At 60.2% G+C, this 18,433-nt stretch overlaps 2 protein-coding genes across 2 annotated transcripts; both read left to right on the plus strand.

Annotated features, from left to right (window-relative positions):
- Positions 1-325: 325 nt before the first annotated feature.
- CHLRE_08g381702v5 (uncharacterized protein) lies at positions 326-10,496 on the plus strand. Its single transcript, XM_043065278.1, has 15 exons — positions 326-1,134; positions 1,532-1,677; positions 1,891-1,992; positions 2,241-2,312; positions 2,733-2,811; positions 3,136-3,177; positions 3,711-3,831; positions 4,057-4,115; positions 4,699-4,816; positions 5,499-5,591; positions 5,986-6,083; positions 7,024-7,199; positions 8,090-8,181; positions 8,545-8,624; positions 8,887-10,496. Exons 1-15 carry the CDS (start codon positions 568-570, stop codon positions 9,079-9,081), a joined length of 2,040 nt encoding a protein of 679 aa, XP_042922279.1. The 5' UTR covers positions 326-567; the 3' UTR covers positions 9,082-10,496.
- A 3,956-nt stretch (positions 10,497-14,452) lies between these two features.
- CHLRE_08g381750v5 (uncharacterized protein) lies at positions 14,453-17,624 on the plus strand. The gene is made up of 5 exons (XM_043065279.1): positions 14,453-14,913; positions 14,990-15,040; positions 15,510-15,575; positions 15,830-16,009; positions 16,115-17,624. Exons 1-5 carry the CDS (start codon positions 14,839-14,841, stop codon positions 16,307-16,309), a joined length of 567 nt encoding a protein of 188 aa, XP_042922280.1. The 5' UTR covers positions 14,453-14,838; the 3' UTR covers positions 16,310-17,624.
- Positions 17,625-18,433: the final 809 nt, after the last annotated feature.

Below are 18,433 nucleotides of genomic sequence, written 5' to 3' on the forward strand. Positions count from 1 at the left end.
GGGAATCGAGTGTGTGTGCGTGCCGTGGCGCGCACCGGGTGCCTACAGGCCGGGGGCCGGCTGTAGCCAAGACCCTAGAGTGTGGCGGGCGGAGCCTTCCGCACTGCTGCCCTTCACCCCTGTCGAGGCCAGCGACCCCTTGGTCCAGCGAGCTCAGTGGTGAGGGGGAATCCTGTCTGCTGCAGACTGGTGTGGATTTCGGAGGCACAGGTATTGAGGTATGTTCTGTGATGGAGGTAGGCCGTTGGGGGTCCGAGCGGGGGACTGGATGGCTGCCAACGTGTCAATGCCATGGAAGCACTGGCATAAGCCCATGCGCTAAACTTAATGGCTCTCTGCTGAATTGCACACAAGACCTAGTCTGCAAAGCTCTTGCGTCATCGACTGCAATTGTCCCAGGGCTTTCAGCAAGGGCGACTGCTCCTTGATAGTACAACCAGCCGAATTTTACATATATATCGCATTCCAATCAGCACACTAGCGATGCAGCCACTGGGCCGGACCGGGGCCCCGGTACTCGCATTGCTTGCTCGCGGAGGCTCAGCCGCGTGCTGCCAGGCGCATGCGATGCTTAACTCTGGCGCCTTGGCCCCGCATCTGATGTCATACTGCAGCGCCGGCATCGGCGCCAGCAGAGAGCAACCACCGAGCGCGGGGTGCGCTGGCACCGCCAGCATCACCGCTGCCACCGCCACCAGCGCCCCCTCCTCCTCCGGCCGCCCTGCACCCGCCCCCACCTCCGCATCCGTCCCCACCTCCTCATCCGTCCCCACCTCCGCCTCCTTCCTCCCCACCTCCGCATCCGTCCCCACCTCCGCCTCCTTCCTTGCCGGCGCCGCGGCACGCGGCCTCGTCCGCGCCACGCGCCAACTCGCCCTGGCAGCCACCTCCGCCGCCCTGCCCGCCCCCTCCCCGCGCGGGCCCCTGCCCCAGCCCCTGCCCCAGCCCCTGTCGGGCGTAAGGCACAAGGGCACGCGCACGAATCTCGATGAGGCGGCCCAGGCCACGGGGCTTAGTAAGCCGGCGGTCAGCGCCGACCTGATGTCTCGAGTGAAGGATGCGGGGCTGGTGCGCACGGCGGGGCTCATCGGCGGCAAGTGGACCGAGGTGGCCAGCGACAAAGGCACCTTCGATGTGCGTGTGTGGGTGTGTGTGGGTGGGTGGATGGATGTGTGGGTGGGTGGATGTGTGGGTGTGGGTGTGGGTGTGCGGGTGGTTGTGGGTTTGGGTGTGTGTGTGTGTGGGGGGGGGGGGGGTGCGGGTGTGTGGGGGGGGGTTTGCGGGTGCGGGTGTATGCGGTGGGTGCTTTGGGTGCGGCTGCGGGTGGGTGGGTGCGGGTGTAGGTGTGTGTGTATGTGTGGGTGATTGCGGGTTGAAGGGGTTGCGGGTGCGGGTTGGGGGCGTGGGAGTTCGACCTGGCCGATCGGGCTCTGGCGTGTGTCATGGCCAGCGGGTCACTTCCGCATCCCAAAACACGCACACGCACACACACGCACACATGCCTCCCCGCATCACGTGCGCTCGCACGCAGGTGCTGAACCCCGCCACGGGCGCCGTGATCGCCACGCTGCCGCGCATGCGAGCCGACGAGACGCGCGCCGCCATCGCCGCCGCGCACAGCGTGTTGCCGCAGTGGCGAGCCACGCCCGCCAGGGAGCGGGCGGCCATACTGCGCAGGTGGGAGGTGTGGAGCGTGGGAGGAGGGGGAGGTGGGAGTGGGAAGGTTGGGGAGGTGGGTCGTGAAAACGGGGAGATGTGGGCCTTGGTGGCGTTCGCCTGGAGGGAGGCGAGGGACACCGCCGCACCACGTGCCACAACGCCATTGCGTCTGTGTGTATGTTTGTATTTATGTTTGCGTGTGTCTTATCTATCTTTTGTCAATGTGTGCAGGTGGCACGACCTCATTCTGCAGCATCAGTCCGACATCGCGGCACTCATGACAGCCGAGTGCGGCAAGCCCACGGCGGAGGCGCTGGCGGAGATCGCCGGGGGGTGAGGGCCGGGGTGGGGTGGGGTGGGAAAGGAGGGATGGGGAGGTTTGGCGGATGCCTTGCGGCGGCACTATGGGGGGCACAAAGCTATGCGCCCTCTTTCTTGCGATGCTGAACGCCACCTCAACCCCTACCCCCTCTACGTCTTCTCGAGTTGGTTAACATGCACGGAACCCCCCTCCCCTACCCCTCCCCCTATCTCTACCCCTACCCCTGCCCCTTCCCCTACTTACACACACGCACACGCAGTGCCGCCTCCGTGGACTGGTTCGCGGGCGAGGCGGTGCGCGTGGCGGGAGACGTGCTGGAGCCACCCAGCAGGTGGTGGGCGGGAGAGGGGTATGTGCCAAAAATTTCCATCATCATCAAAAAGCCCACCCAGTCACGAGAATCCAAGACGAGCACGCCAGTAGTACCAGCGGGAGGGAGGGCGTGTGGGTGGGGGTTGTAGATACCAGCCCAAACTAAACCAAGGGGGTGAGGGAGGGAGGGAAGGACATACGTGCGTGTGAATGTCCAGGCCCCTGCACGCAGCCAGCCGTCAACCGCTCTGTCCACCCCACGCCTCGCCCCACACCATGGCCACACCAGCCCACTCTCACACCCACGCCGACACACCAACACACACACCAAAACACACATAAACACTGTCTTTGCGCAATGTTTTCCTTGTGCTCTTTAACACACACACACACACACATGTATATACACACCCGCACACGCCGCCTCACTGCCGCGCAGGGACCGGCGTATGGTGGTCCTGAAGCAGCCGGTGGGGGTGGTGGGCGCCATCACACCCTGGAACTTCCCCATGAGCATGGTGGGTGAGAGGGCAGGAGGGCTACATTCATGATTACGTAAGAAGTGAAGGCGTAGGGGGAAGGGGGAGAGGGAGGAGGGACACGGGGATTGCCATCTTAACGGGTAACATGAGAGAGACGGTGAGGGGAGAGTGTGTAGGAGCGGAGGGCGGGGCGGGTGTGGGGGTGGGAGGGCAGGCGGCACGCGGTGGCGGCCTGTCATGCACACGGTCGCCATTACACAAACGCCCGCACAAACACTCACGTACACAAACACACTCACTCGCACACAAACTCACTCTCTCACACACACAATTGACACAAATCTACTCGTCCTCACGCAGATCACTCGCAAAGTTGCGCCCGCGCTGGCAGCCGGTTGCACGGTGAGCGGCGGCGGCGTGGAGGGGTGGTGGTGGTGTGATTGCCAGCCCAAACTAAACCAAACCAAGCTAAACTAGCGGAGCACAGGCAGAGGCGCTAGTACGGTGGGACAGGGCGGAGAGGGAGGGGGCTGGGGTGGCGGTTGCGGCAGCGGCCGCGGAGGGGGCGGAGAGGTTGGGTGCCGCCGCCCACCCTCCGGCCGCACAAGACTGACAAGATGCAGTCTGGATCAACCGCATGGTCACCCCCACCGCCTCCAGTCCCACCGCTTCCACCACTTCCACCCCACCCCCTCACACATTCCTCGCCCGTTCTGCCAGACCGGCTACCACGACGCCCCACATTAGGCTCCCCCCACCAGCACACACACCCAAAGTTACCCACCCGTCCCCTCCCACACACACGCCCCCCTCCCCTGTGCCTGTGCTCTGCTCGTTTTCGTTCGTTTTGGTTTAGTTTGGGCTGGTATTTACAACCCCCTCCCACTTCGTAAACTTAATGCATGTAACCTCCCCCCCCCCCCCCACCTCGCCAGGTGGTGCTCAAGCCCGCCGAGCTAACGCCGCTGACCGCCATCGCGCTGGCGGGGCTGGCGGAGCGGGCGGGGCTGCCGGACGGCGTGTTGAACCTGGTGCTGGGAGACGCGGCGGCCATTGGTGGGCAGGGGGCAGGGGCAGGGGCAGGGGGGGGGGAGGGGGAGGGGGAAGAAGTGAGAGCGGGTGAGGGGCGTGGGCGCAACTCTCAACCGTTGCTCCAGCACGCCAGTGGGCTCGGGCGCAAAAGCTGCCCCCGCACCCTTAATACCCCTCTTGTCCCCACCCACCCACCCACCCACCCACCCACCCGCCCGCCCACCCACCCACCCGCCCACCCACCCACAGGCCACGAGCTGGTGCACAGCGACACGGTGCGCAAGATCGGCTTCACCGGCAGCACAGCGGTGAGTGGGCGGGGGTGAGAGTGTGCGCGAGTGTGGGTGTGTGTGTGTAAAAACAGAGAACGAAAATGTGTGTGGGTGCGTGTGTGCGTGTGTGTGTGTGTTTTGACTTTTGAGTGTGTGTGTTGTGCGTGTGTCTCGGCCTGCGAGCGTGTGTGCGGGTGTGTGTGCGCGTGTGTGCGTGTGTGTGCGGGTGTGTGTGCGCGTGTGTGCGTGTGTGTGTGTGTGACTGTGTGTGCGTGTGTGTATGTGTGTGTGTGTGTGTGTGTGACTGAGCCTGCGAGCGGGTGTGCGGGTGTGTGCGGGTGTGCGCAGTTGCACGTGTTATGGGACTGGCGCTGTGCCAGCGACCCGGCTGCGGGGGCGACACGGAGACACGCGACCCCGGCATGCGGCGTGTGCGGTGTGCTTAGCTATTCCAGTCAAAACCTGCACCCCCGCACCCCACACATTCCCAACCCCCGCCCACCCTGCCCACCCTCTCACACACACACCTACGTGTTTCCTTCCTTATTCTCACCCCCCCCCCCACACACACGCACACGCACACACACACTTACACACACACACGCGCCCGCCCCTGCAGGTGGGCAAGATGCTGGCCGCCGGCGCGGGCGCGGGCGTGAAGCGTGTGAGCCTGGAGCTGGGCGGCAATGCGCCGGTGCTGGTGTTCGAGGACGCAGACCTGGAGCTGGCGGCAAGGGGTGAGGGAGGGGGGCAGGCAGGCAGGGGGGGGAGATATTGGGGGGGGAGGGAGAGGCAGGGGGGGGTTGCAAGGATTGGCACAGAGAAGTGTAGCGAAGTAGACGGCAGGCGTGCTGCTGCGTGGGGGGGGGGAGATGGGGGGGAGGGAGAGGGGGGGAGAGGGGGAGTGGGAGGAGGCGGGAGGAGGCGGGAGGCGGGAGGAGGGAGGAGGAGGGAGAGAAAAGAGGAGTGAGGGTTGCAGATACCAGCCCAAACTAAACCGCACCAAGTTTAGAACTAGCGGAGCACAGGCAGAGGCGTTAGTTGCAAGCAATAATACTTCGGGGAGGGGGCCGAGGCGTAGTCGAGCAGCAGGGTGAGCGGCGTCGGCAGCAAATGTCGCCGCCCGGGCGCGGTGGCGGGCAGGAGGGAGAAGGCCGGGGAGGGGGCCGGGGGGAGGAGGCCGGGGAGGAGGGTGACGCATGCATGCATGCACTGCTGCCCTGTGTTGCTTCCCCACTCACCAGATCGTTGGGAGCGGTGCAGCCAAACCCCAACCAACCCAAACCCCAACGCCCCGCCCCCCCCAAAACCCGTCGACATCGTCTGTAACGACTGCTGCTCCCCAGAATGTTCTACCGTCTACCACTTCCTTGACTGATCATGAATGTAACCCTCCCCCAACAACCCTTGCACCCACAGGCATCGTTGCCTCGGCGCTGCGCAACGCCGGCCAGACCTGCATCTGCGCCAACCGCGTGTTCGTGCACACAGCCGTGTACGACAAACTGGCGGGTGGGTGGCTGCCGGATGGGGGATTTTAGATACCAGCGCAGCTAAAACTGGCGGGTGGTGCGGCGTGGAGGGAAGGGTGGGCCGGCGCGTGGCGTGGCGTGCTGTGATCGGATGGGTGGTGCGTGCGCCCCGATGCCCCCTCCTGCCCTTCTGCTCTGGCCTTCCAATCCCCTGCGTTCCTGTCCACGCCTTCCTGTCAATCTACTTTTCTGTCTTCCAACCTCCCAGTCCCCAGTCCCCACCTATCTGTCTACCTACACCTACCTCCGTCTTTCCTCCGCGCCATCCGCCTGCCTGCCTGCCTGCCTGCCTGCCTGCCTGTCTGTGTGTCCGTGTGCCTGACTCACTCACCGCCACCCTCACCGCCACCCCCACCGCCACGCTCACTCCTCAGAGGCGGTGGTGGGCCGGGTCCGCAAGCTCAAGGTGGGCGATGGCGCCGAGCCGGGCGTCCACGTGGGGCCGCTCATCACCCCCGCGGCCCTGGACAAGGCGAGTGGGGAGAGAGGGGAGGGAGAGAGCGGAGGGAGAGAGGGGAGGGAGAGAGCGGAGGGAGAGAGGGGAGGGGGAGAGGGGAGGGGCGGGGGGTTGTAGATACCGGCCCAAACCAAACCAAACTGAGGGGGAGAGGAGAGGGGGTTTGTAGAGACCGGCCCAAACCATACCAAACTGAGGGGGAGAGGAGAGGGGGGTTGTAGATACCGGCCCAAACCAAACCAAACTGAGGGGGAGAGGAGAGGGGCCGGGTGAGGGAGGCAGGGTGGCTTTGCTCCATGGCTAGGAGGAAATCCCGAGAAGGACGCGCAGGGGGAATGGAAGAAGGGGTGCGGTGGTGGAGATGGAACTGCATTTATGACTTGTTAAGGGGGAGAGGCCAGCCGCTCACACAAGATGGAGACAGGGGTCGTGTTCACCAGTTGTTCGCAGTAAGAAACGAGGGAGGCTAGGGTGGGGGCGGGTGGTGGGAAAGAAGATGGAGTGGGGGGATGGTGGAAGGAAGGGCGGGAGAAAGAGCGGTGGCCGTGAGCGGTTGTCCCGATGTAACTGCACAACACACACGCACGCGGCACACACGCACATGCATATGCACTATACAAACACACACACGCACACACACGCACGCCCTCCCCCCCAAAGTCCAGCGGCGGTCGCGTTGCACTCGCATCCGCATATGCATCCGAGCGCTACTGAGCTATACGTGATTGCTTTACTGACGTTACTACATTACGATCCTACTTAGAATAGTCGTTAGACAAAATGGGAGAGCAGCAGCAGCAGCCTTCGGCGGGTCTACGCGCTGGAGCTGGCCGCTGGACTTCACGGACATCGGTAACAACGCGTCCGCTTTGCAACTGTACCTGCCTACGACTTCACTTCTTAATAAATCATGAATGTAGCCCCCCCCCCCCCACACACACACGCACTTACACAGGTGACGGCCCACGTGCACGACGCGGTGGCCAAGGGCGGCAAGCTGCTGGTGGGCGGCGGGCGGCCTGAGGCGGCGCAGCTGGCGGGAGGCGGCGGCGGCGGCGGCGGCGGCGCGGCGGCGGCAGCTGCTGGCAATTTCTACTTGCCCACCGTGATTGGGGAGGCCACCATCGACATGTGAGAGCAGGGGGAGAGCGCGTCGGGTTGGGTCCTTGAGGGTGGGGGCTGTGGGGTTGGGGGGTTCTGGGGCTCGAGCCCATGGCCGCCCAGCAACCCTGGGCGGCGCCCGCCCGCGCATACCACCTTCACCACCACCACCACCACCACCACCACCTCAAATGCCACACCCCACAGCCCCCACCCTACTCGTAAACTTAATGCGTGTAACCCCACACACAGACACACCACACACACAGACAAACCCACACACACACACACACACACACACACACCGACACCCCGTTTGCATTTGCCGTCATGCATGCGCCCATGCCGTCCCCCGCCTGTTTACTTGCTCGTGGTCGCCCACCCTCCGTCTCCTTCACAAATCGCGCAACCCCTAGTATAGTTAATTGGGCTGGGACTGGGCTGCGTGTTTGCTCTTGCTCGTCGCACGCCGCCGCGCTAACATGTTCCTTCGCTCTTGTTCGTGACACTCCCCTGCTGCCGCCCTGTGCTCTGTTGTTTTCTTGATCGCTCGTAGGTGAGATACTCATCGAGGATTGGGCGGGAGCTTGGACTTAGCGGCCAGGAGTAGCGACGCGGAGCTAGGAATCGTAGGAGTGCCTGGGCCTCACGGTACCGTGAGCACATGCATGGGTTTGCACCCTTGAGAGCGTGTGGACACTAATCCCCCCTCGAGGTTAGAGTAGCGGGGGTTGCGCGATTTCCGGTTGGTAAGACCGGCGGCTCACCGCAGCAGGTATGCGAGGTAACTTCAGGTAACATCCGTAAACCGTCGCGTTGCTGCATCGCATACACTGTCTTCGCGTAACGTTTTCCTTGTGCTCTTTAACACACCGACACACCACACACCACCACCACACGCTTGCTCCCTCTGCCTGCAGGCGCTGCTTCAAGGAGGAGACGTTCGGCCCGCTCATCCCGCTGTTCCGGTTCACCAGTGACGAGGAGGCGGTGCTGCTGGCCAACACCACAGGTGGGCGGGGGCGGAGGAGTGGAGGAGAGGCAGGAGGGGCAGGAGCGGGAGGGGTTGCAGGGAGGTTTGTAGATACCAGCCCAAAGTAAACCGACCCCAATGCAGTAGAGCGAGGAGGAGAGACCCCTTTCCCCCTCCACTTCCATCTTTGATACAAATCGTTCGCATGGAGGGCCATCCCCCCCCCACACACACACACACCCACACCCACCCGTGTACGGGCAACACCACACCTGTTGTCTACTTCGCTGCACTTCTCTGTACCAATCCTTGCAAACCACCACACCCACGCAAATACTTTGCTGCATCGCATGCACTTTCTTTGCGCAATGTTTCCTTGTGCTCTTCAACACACACCTGCAGAGTACGGGCTGGCTGCCTACTTCTACACACGTGACCTGGGCCGGGCGTGGCGCGTGGCGGAGGAGCTGGAGTTCGGCATGGTAGGGGCGAGCATGGGGTGGGTGGGTGGGTCTGGGGTGGGTGGGTGTTGGCGGCAGAGGGTTGCGGCTGGGAGTTGGGGCTTGGCTTTCACTTTCAGGGAGGTGCTCTTTTTCCTTGAGGTCTTCTATATCATACACACATACCGTGCACTCCGAACACACATATATATACACACGCGTACGGACAATCACACACAAAACACACTGACACGCCCACACGCGCGTTCTTACACACACGCGCGCGCGCACACACACACAACAGATCGGCCTGAACGAGGTGGCCATCACCAGCGAGGTGGCTCCCTTCGGCGGCGTCAAGCAGTCGGGGCTGGGTCGCGAGCAGTCCAAGTACGGCATCGCCGAGTTCATGGACATCAAGTACGTGTGCATGGGGCTGGGCTACGCCCGCCCCAGCGACCCCAGCAGCGACTCTTCGACGACCTCGTCGTCGTCGTAAGCGCTGGGTGTGTGGCAGAAGCTGTGGCGGTCGGGCTGATGCGCGAGGGTATGCATGGGGCTGGGCCACGCCGGCCCCACCAGCCCGAGTGGCGGCAGCAGCAGCAGCGACAGCAGCGGCTCGGCGTAGGAGGCGGCGGATGTGGAGGCAGAGGCGGCGGAGGCGGAGGTGGAGGAGCTGGGCGAGTAGGTGGGCGAATGGGCTCTGGTGCATTTGTGTCCGAGGGGGTTGTGGCTCGCCTCAGCGGCGGGTGTGTGCGCGCGCACGCGCCAGCGGGCACAGCAGCGGCGGCGGCGGCGGCGGTGGCCCGAGGGTCTCCGCGCTTTTGGGTTGTGTGAGACTTTACGAATACTTTGCAGGTCGGCGGCGAGTCGTGTGTTTGCAGTTTGCCGAAGTGATATTGCCGAGATGATTGTTGTGCCGGCTCGGTTGCGGACCTACATGGGCTGCCATGGGCATTGACGGCGGTGTACGGCGGCGTACGTGGGCGCGGCGCATTACCGGTGCGGTGGGGTGTGGCTGTGCGGAGTGTGTGGAGTGTGTGTGGAGCACTGGGGGTGCGTGGGCTGTACCGTACATGGCTGGCGGGGCAGGATGATGTGTGATGTGCGAGGGCAGGAGGCGTGTGTTTCGCGGCACGGTGCGGCGCGGTGCCGCTGTGCCGGTGCTGACGCACCGTGTGTGTGCGCTCAGGGCCGCGGTGCGGCTCCAAGACAGACGCCGGGTCACGTGGGGGCGTGGCGTGGTGCACGCGCGCTGCAATGCAGCGTGCAACGCGGATGGCGCACCGTACTGATGGGTACACCCATGTCCAGCAGTGTACGGTGCGGCGGTGGTTGGTGGCGGCGGGGTGACAGGGGAGGGGCAGCGGCGTCGGCGGCGGTGCGGTAACTGTTATCGCTATCGGGGAGGGGGCAGGGGATGATATCATGATCCGGCCCACCATCGCGCACGTGGGGGATTGTAAATACCCGCCCAAACTAAACTGTCATGCAATTCTACGTGCTGACGCTTTCCCCGCGTGCCCTGTCACGCGTGATGTATTGTGCCGGAAAGCCCGAACTAGACACCGGCCGGGGAAGGTGCGTGGGCATGAGTCGCATGGCACTGTATGGGCTGAGCTGCATACCTTATATCAATTAGCACCCTTTATACGAAACTTGGCAGGAACCTGTGCAAAACTTTGTGGGACTGCTCGTCAGCTGTTGATGGCGACTCCGGGGGCGAGGGCGGTCTTTCCCAGCTGGCTGGGCGCTCGGTGGACTAAGCCGAGCGGGCCTTAATTGAGCTAGCTACAGCGGCTGCGTGTGAGCGGCTGGTAACTGATGCCCCGACATTGAGTTTGGCAGGGCAAGCCAACCGCCCGTCTACGATACCTGGACCCCCTGAAAACACCCATGTAAAGCACAACAGCAAACAGGCCACCAACGCAGCTCCTCCTCAGCTCAGCACCCGTGTGACGAGCTGCCCAACGCCTACAACACGAACCTACGAGCCTCCTGAGCCTCCACTCTGCGCAGTGCAGGCGAAGGTGACGCCAGAGCCAGAGAAACACCACCGCCACACGGCTGCAACTAAACCCCAGACGCCCAAACTCTTGCTACACGTCTGGGACGTAATTCACACAACCCACCCGCAGTTCACCAGTTCTCAACCGTTGTGTTACTTCCCGCTCCTATGTTCACACGCTGTCAACCGCCCCATAATAACTCATACCCGAGCAGTGGCTGCCGGTGAATGACACGCGCCGGCAACGGCGCACGGCAGGACCCCCGACCTACCCCGACCGACCGACCGGCAAGGTTGAGGGGTCATAACTTTGCGTTGCGTTAAGACATTGCGCGTCTCTGACGCCAGCCATCGTCTGCGGACGAGAGAAAATGAGTGGTGCTCGCGTTTGATGGGGACAGATGGGGATGTCGGCAGACCTCTGGCCTGTCGCGCCTTGTTGTGCGTGGGTGCTGCCACCAAAAGACCTAAACAAGATGAGGGAGGTTACGTGGCAGTGGGGCTTTGGCGGGCGTTGGCTTGGCTTCGACTCATGTGCGTAAAACTATGAAGGTCGGCAGCCAACCAGGGGGGGGGGTGTTGTTTCTCTGGGTCGAAGATGGCCCTCGCGGCGTGGCCGCGTGGGTACGGCGTGCCCCCACTTGTCGGGCTGTCCCCACTTGTAATCCGCATCCATAACTTGACATGCAGGATGGGGACCGGCGTCACTGGTTTTGGGACTGCACTGTTGCGCTGTCCATTCGGGAAAGTATGGGGATGGCTATGGGTTTCCTGCCGGAGGAGGCTCTAAGTGCCTTCTCTCGTGAGGAGTTGTGGTTAGTGCGCCCGCCTGCGGGGCTTGCGCCACCTGTGTGGGATGTGGTGTGTCTCGCTGCTATGTCTGCCCTGGACTTTGGTCGGCAGCGTGTGGTTATGGCCGGGTTGGCGGCGCGAGTGAAGCTGCCGTCGGCCCGGGTGCTGAGCATTGGACTTGCCGTCGTAACTGACTTCTGGGGTCGTCTCCAGACGTTTGTGACTTTGGGTATCAGGCCAAAGGGTTGGGACGCTGTGCCGTTTGCGCATCCCTTCATATCTCGGGCTGTTGGTGACGGCATGGTTTGCGCTTGCCGTATGACGCTGATTCCCCGCCCCCCTCGCCGTGAGAGGTTGTGCGTGGTTGGTGGCTTTGTGTGTGGGCAGGATGCACGTGTGGGCGACCGTTCTAGTACCTGGACGCTTGCGCCCTGGTTAGTGCGTGCGCTGTGCGTGTCCTGCGGCCTAGACGTTTCCCGGCACTCCTGTGCCTAGGCTTGTGGCGTTGAGGCACAGCGGTGGGGCTCTGGCGGGTTGAGGCTTGGCTAGGACTCACTGTGCGCGGAGTCACACGGACTTTGCCCGCGAGAGGGTTTGCAGCAAAGTCGGGGTTGGTGGAGTCAAGTTGGGCCCTGATAGCATGTGATGGCTCGGCGTCTTCGGGTGCTGGGACTGTCCCCTCTGTAACATCCGCATTCATAACTTTGCACCCAGAACCGCATTTTGATTTTGAAAGCAAATTCGTGGATTTCTCGTTGATCTCTATCCATTTGAATCATGGAGCTGTTTCGGATGATTCTAACCTGATGTCACATTCACATCACTCACCAGCATGCAAGGGGCGCCCAGCCGCCCACCCACCCAGTGAGGGGCGCCGCGGGGCGCCACAGCACCACACATATGCACGCAATACCTCACCGGCACACAACATTGCAATGCGGGCCACGTTGGCCGCTCCTCCTTCCACCACACACCAGGGGTGCCACCACACACACATAAGTGCACCAGGGGCGCGCCGGCCGCCTCAGCACCGCACACACGCCCGGCCAGCCTCACCTTTGCGCAACGCTGGCATTTCCGCCATGTCTGCCCCAGTCTGCCCCCCGCGCGCACACACAAGCACACTAGGGACTCTCCAGTCGCTTCATAAGGGCGTGACGGGCGCTACAGCACCACACACACGGTCGCCTTGCCTCGCCTTCCGTCAGACCAAACCGGCATGCCCGCCAAGCCTGCCCCCGGCACGCAACTCGGCTCCTAAGGGCGCTGCGGGGCGCCATTCATCCACAGCGGCGGTGCCCACCAGCGGGGCACCACACGCATGCAACACCGGCAACGCAACATTGCAATGTGCACCCCTGCTCCTCTGCCACACAGTACCAGTTTGTAACACGAGTATGTACGCGATTGGTACGTAAATAGCAATTCGCCGTTTCATAAACTCATGATGTTAACCGGGTCCCGCTGCGTGGGCAGCCCTATGGCACCCAAACGATCGTTACGATCGCTGTTACCTAGGTCGTAGATCGTTACCCCTCCGGCATCGTTACGATCTCGCTACGATCTGCTTACCATCTTAACCAGCCATGGTAACAGCCTTGTCACGGTCTACAAGGCACACCAGTAACCATCACTTTGACGCCCGTTACATGGCAGCCTTGTGCTTTGCTGAAGGCCTACCTCAGTACTAACGTAAGAACTATGTAGTCCTACCGCTACTCCACATGCTAGCCATCTGTCAAGGCGACAAGTGCAGATGCTCATGCAACACTTATGCAACACTACCGCAAGTCCATACGTACATGCAACAATACGCCTAGTCATGTCTGCGTGTGAACGTGCAACTAGCCACTGGCAGCAACCACTTGCATGTCAGCTGGGCACAACGTCTCTGACCCACCACCTTGACGCCCGCCGCCACCACAGCTACCATGCCAAACTATGCCACTGGCTCCGCCGCGCCCGCCTCCATCTCTAGCGCCAGACAGCTGGTGTCACGCTGGCTCCTGTAGTTTTGCTTCCACCGGCAGCGCCTGCATGCACGCGTGCACACACATAGACACACCCAGTTAATCGTCTGCCACAAGACGGGTAGGTGCCAATGCATGTCAAGGCCAGCCATGGACAGAGTGCTTGGCAGTGCACGGGGCCTACCACACAAGGCGTGTCTGTGTGCACATGTGCATGTGTGTGCGCCCACACGTGTCACGGACACTCACCGTTGATGAGCACAATGCTGGAGGTGTAGGGGCAGTCCAGCCAACCGTACGGTCCATAGGGTACAACAGGGGTTGGGCAGCAAGCTGTCGCGGGGCAGGGTGTGTGCGTGCGGAGGGGGGCGTGGTGGTATGTGAGACACAAGGCACCGTGGCAAGGGAGCCATAAAAACACCTTACAGCGAGCGCTAGTAAGGGAGGCAGCAGACAGTCACTAGTAGGCGGGGGCTCCACCAGACAACCCAACACAGCGCGAGAAGATGAACTCGAGGTACCACTAGGTTCAACGCATCCCATCGTCATTCAACCTGCGAACTAACCTGCGGACTAACCTGCGGACTATGGCGTGCGGGGCGAGGGTGATGTTGACAGAACGCGATGTTGAATGGCGTTGTTGACGCCGGTGACCGAGACTTCTCGGTCGGACATTTGAAGCGCAGCTGATAGACTATGAGGCATAGTCGTTTCTCTCACGTAATAGCTGGCTGCAGCTGACGTGTGAGCAGCGTTGCCAAGCCGGTCAACGAGCAGTCAGCAGCGTGAGGACTCGCGTCCCAAGCCAGCCAAGCAGCGTCTGCCGCCAGCTCTTGTTCTACTGACATTTGAGCTAGCATAAATTTGTGTTACGAAGAGAAGTAGCAAGCGCGAGAGAGCAAAGTGGGGGAGAGGAACAGAAGTGCAGCGGCACCGGCATGAAGTGCAGAGTATCAGTATATGTATGGTACTATATCAGTATATGTGTAGTAGTATCAGGGGCCGCTCTATGCTGCTTGTTAAGTCAGGCCCGCGAGAACCCCATGCAGGAACCCTGTTACCCCTCGCGAAGGCCCCGTTACCCCTGGCTTAGGGTCGTTACCACGCCCAAGGGTCCCTGTCACAATGTCACACAGTCGGCCTACAGCCCCCAGACTTCCTCGTTCGCGAGCGCAAAGACTACATACGTTTAAGGCTTCACATATTAGACTGTTTCAACACAAACTGTCACTACAATACGCACTTTGCAGACTAGAATGTCGGCATGTTCACTTGTCGGCGACGAAAGGCACTCCGCCCAGTCCGCAATGTGCGTATGCATGACAATTAGCTAAGAGGTGACCACAGCGCCACTTGGCTTGCGTCCTGGGCGTGCCAGGCCGTGCGGGCCCGAAACAATCGTTACCCCCTGTCCGGGGATCGTCACCCCCGTTTTTGGATCGTTATCACCATTTGGGTGCCATAGGGCAGTCGACGCCTGCTGCACATGGGCAGCCAGGGGCACCGGCGTCCTTCACGTTGCACAATAGCAGTAGCGGCGAGCGCGGCCGGCGCGGACGAGGTGCGGCCTGGAACATGTGTCAGCGGTACTAAAAGGCACAGTTTGTCCACTCTCACAAGTCCTCGTTCACCTTCAGGGAGCCCCAATTGATACCATCACGGCCATCGAGGAGGCCGCCAAGAATGAAGTGAGGAAGCCGACCACCGACGGGTCCTTTCTTTGTGTCGGCATGCGCTGACGCTCTCTTCAACGGTGTTGCCTCCTGCTGTTGGCCGGCTTTCACGGATCCGTGTGGCTGGTCGTGCTGGTGGGACTCATGTGCGCTTTGATGCGCAGACCGCGGAGTCGTCCCGCCAACTGATAGTCTAGGGCGTCGCAACCGCTAGCTTCCTCGCCGTTACAAAGGTCTCGCTGAGCGAGGTGCTTGGCCTGGTTCCCGCACTTCAGCTAGCGTATGCCATCAACTCGTTCGGCGTCCGCTAGCTGAAACGCGGGAACCAAGCCAAGCAATTTGTTGAGCGAGGCCTTGTGACGGCGAGGAACATTGCGGTTGCAACACCCCAGACTATCAGTAGGCGGGCAAATCCGAAGCATCCGCTCCGCGGGTCAGCAACAGGCGCTGACGTTCTCTGACGGTGTGGCGTTGTACCTTGCAGGCAAAAGAGCGGGTGTCGCAGGCGGAAGAGCTGGTGGCCGAGGCGAAGGAGGCCGCCGAGAAGAAGGTGAGGAAGCCCATCCAATGGGTGCTTCCTTCGTGTTGACTGGGACCAAGTAGACCAAGCTGCCGCTTCATGGGCAGTTGACCCATGGGGCTGTGATTTGCATGGGCAGCCAGGGGCACCGGATTTCTTCACGCTGCACAATAGCAGCGAGCACGGACGAGGTGCGGCCTGGATGGAACACACAATGTCTGCTCAACAGGTGCAGTTTGTCCAGCCTAATAAGTCCAGTCTACTAAGTCCTTGTTTGGCTTCAGGGGACCCTGAAGGATACCATCACAGCCCTCAAGCTGCTGGAAATCGCGCAGCTGGTCAAGGAGGCCAACAAGGCCAAGCAGAAGGCCGAGGAGGCCAAGCAGAAGGCCGAGGAGGCCAAGCAGAAGGCCGAGGAGAAGGCCAAGGAGGCGAAGAAGGCCCAGCTCGCCGCCGAGGACATTGTGAGGAATCCATGGGTCCTTTCTGCTGTGTGTGCTTTCTGTGTGTGCTTTCTGTGTGTTGGCATGTGCTGACGCCCTCTTCAATTGTGTTTTCTCCTGCTGCAGACCGGCCTCCATGGAATCTTTTGGTTGGTCGTGCTGGTCGGACTCATTATGTGGCCGAGTCGCCGGCAGGAGAGCAGCTTCCAGGCCCAGCCCCCTGGGGTCACCTATGTTTTTGTGTCTGAAGCCACTTATTACAATTATGTTCGTTTGCCTCAAGCCGGTCGGCCATCTCCAATTGCGGAAGACATGCTGTAAAGCCTAGCGTTTCTTGAAATGTAAAATATACACAGGCATGAAGAAGTTATCTCCATGATAACCCACGGTGAGACATTAGGTGAATTGTCTGTTGCTTCTGTGTATACATTTGCAAGCTTACAATTTTAGAGCCTAGGCATTCCAGAGCCAAGACTCAGTGGCGCAGTGGGCCTGGCTGTGTTGTGCACCTGTGATTATTGCACTATGCCCAATGCAATGAATCAAAGAGGCAGTGGTTGATTGGCAAGGTAGCGAGCTGATTAAGCTGATCAATGGGTTGCTTGCCCTAGTTCTGGTGTTTCAACTAGGTCTTCTGGGAGTACTGGGAGCGCCTGTTTGGGCTGTGGGCCACTGCTTCGTATCCTGGCATATTGTGTGGCCAGACATTTAGAGCATTGAGCTTTGGATTTGACAAAGTGAGCTGTGACTTAATTAACCAAAATAACCATGTAGGCAATGTGTGGACCTAGGCAGTGGGGACCGTTCATGTGGCTGCCTAGGTCAACACATTGCGGACCAGGTTATCAATCCTCAAGTTTGTTAAGAACAAATATGTGCAAGCTTTGAGGTCTAGGAGGTCAAGGGCTTAGCTGTACATTGCATGCATCTTTGAGACTTAAGCACATGATGGCACATACAAGAGATGAACAGAGAGAGAAGGAAGGAGGTAGTGGACATGTGTGTGGACATGTGTGTGCAGGCTATGGGTGTCTGCCACCCACCCTGTTCACTGCCTTCTGGAAAGGGAGGGCTTACATTTGCCCAGGTTGCTTGGGGGAAGGTGGGTGTTCATAATTGTGCAACTAGTAGGCAGTCAGATGGAGGCAGTTAGACTTAGGGACACATTAAATAGGTGGCAGCATTGCACTACTGGTCCAACACAACATTGTTACATTTGCATATGGATTTTAGATCTATGGCCAAAATGTTGATGGATTCAGGGGTGGCCCACAGGGGGGGCATCATGCCAAGGGGTCTGAACATGTTCCCCTCACGCATGCACATGCGGCAATTGTGAAACATGATCATTGAAATGCGTGAACACACATGTGTTTGATTGCGGAAGCACATGTGTGCACACGTTCCATTTTCTGATGTTAAATGCATTGTGCCAACGGACCCTGCTGTAGCTCCAATACGAGGCTCAATCTGTTGTTTAGCAGCCACAAAGTCCTTCAATGTGCAACTTAGTGTTGTGCTGTGTTATCCTTTCAGGAAAAGGACTAGCTAGCAGATGACAGACCACCATTTCCGCAACACGGCACTACACTTAGGCTCAAAGCAAGCCATTGGAGACTAGTTATGATCTAGAGTCAGGATTGCAAGGAGGCCTCCTCTTTGTTCAATAAGTAGTTTTACAACATATATGCCAATCATAATAAATATACAGCAGCAAAGGATGCTCTCAATGTGAAGACAGACAGGCTAACCTGAGCCCCTGTCTACTCGCTTTACATACAACACACACGCAATAGAAGCTCTAGCTAGTCAGCTGGCTAGATTACATGTTGGTCCATGAGTGCCCACCTGTGCAGACAGACAAGCGGGTTGTTCTCCCAGCCCGCACAATATTTCACCCCTCCAAGTTCACAGAATCCATGGATGTGTGATGGGACAGCAGGGTTCAAGGCAGGTTGGCAAGGTGCAAGGTCCCGCAGGGTGCAGCTGATGCCCATACCCCCAAGCAGACAGCAAACAGTTTGCAGTGGCAGAGCAGAAGTGCATGGCTGGTCGAATGCCGGAGTTACTGTACCGACAAGTTGCTGGCTGGCTGGAAGTTTGCTGATGTGTTGCAGAATTGATTGATAGTGTCCACCATGCTTCATAAGATTTTAGGAGGGATCTGCTGAAGTCTGGGGTCAGTGAATCCCCCTCTTCACAATTTTGTACTTCCAACCTTGCAAGTCATGTACCTTTGTGTGACAATGTCCCCAGTCTCCCACACATCAAGTGATCATATTGCCCAAATGTGGTGAATGGGGACATTGTCTGGCAGAAGTTATTAAGGGGCCAAACCCGCAGTTTTTCACCTAGGGTGCATCCCCTGTGTGGGGGTAGCCTGTAAGTACACAAGGGCTACCCACTGATTATGAATGTGGATGTTACAGAGGGGACAGTCCCAGC

The sequence above is a fragment of the Chlamydomonas reinhardtii genome, chromosome 8 (genome assembly GCF_000002595.2).
Source record: "Chlamydomonas reinhardtii strain CC-503 cw92 mt+ chromosome 8, whole genome shotgun sequence".
NCBI classification, from domain to species: domain Eukaryota; kingdom Viridiplantae; phylum Chlorophyta; class Chlorophyceae; order Chlamydomonadales; family Chlamydomonadaceae; genus Chlamydomonas; species Chlamydomonas reinhardtii.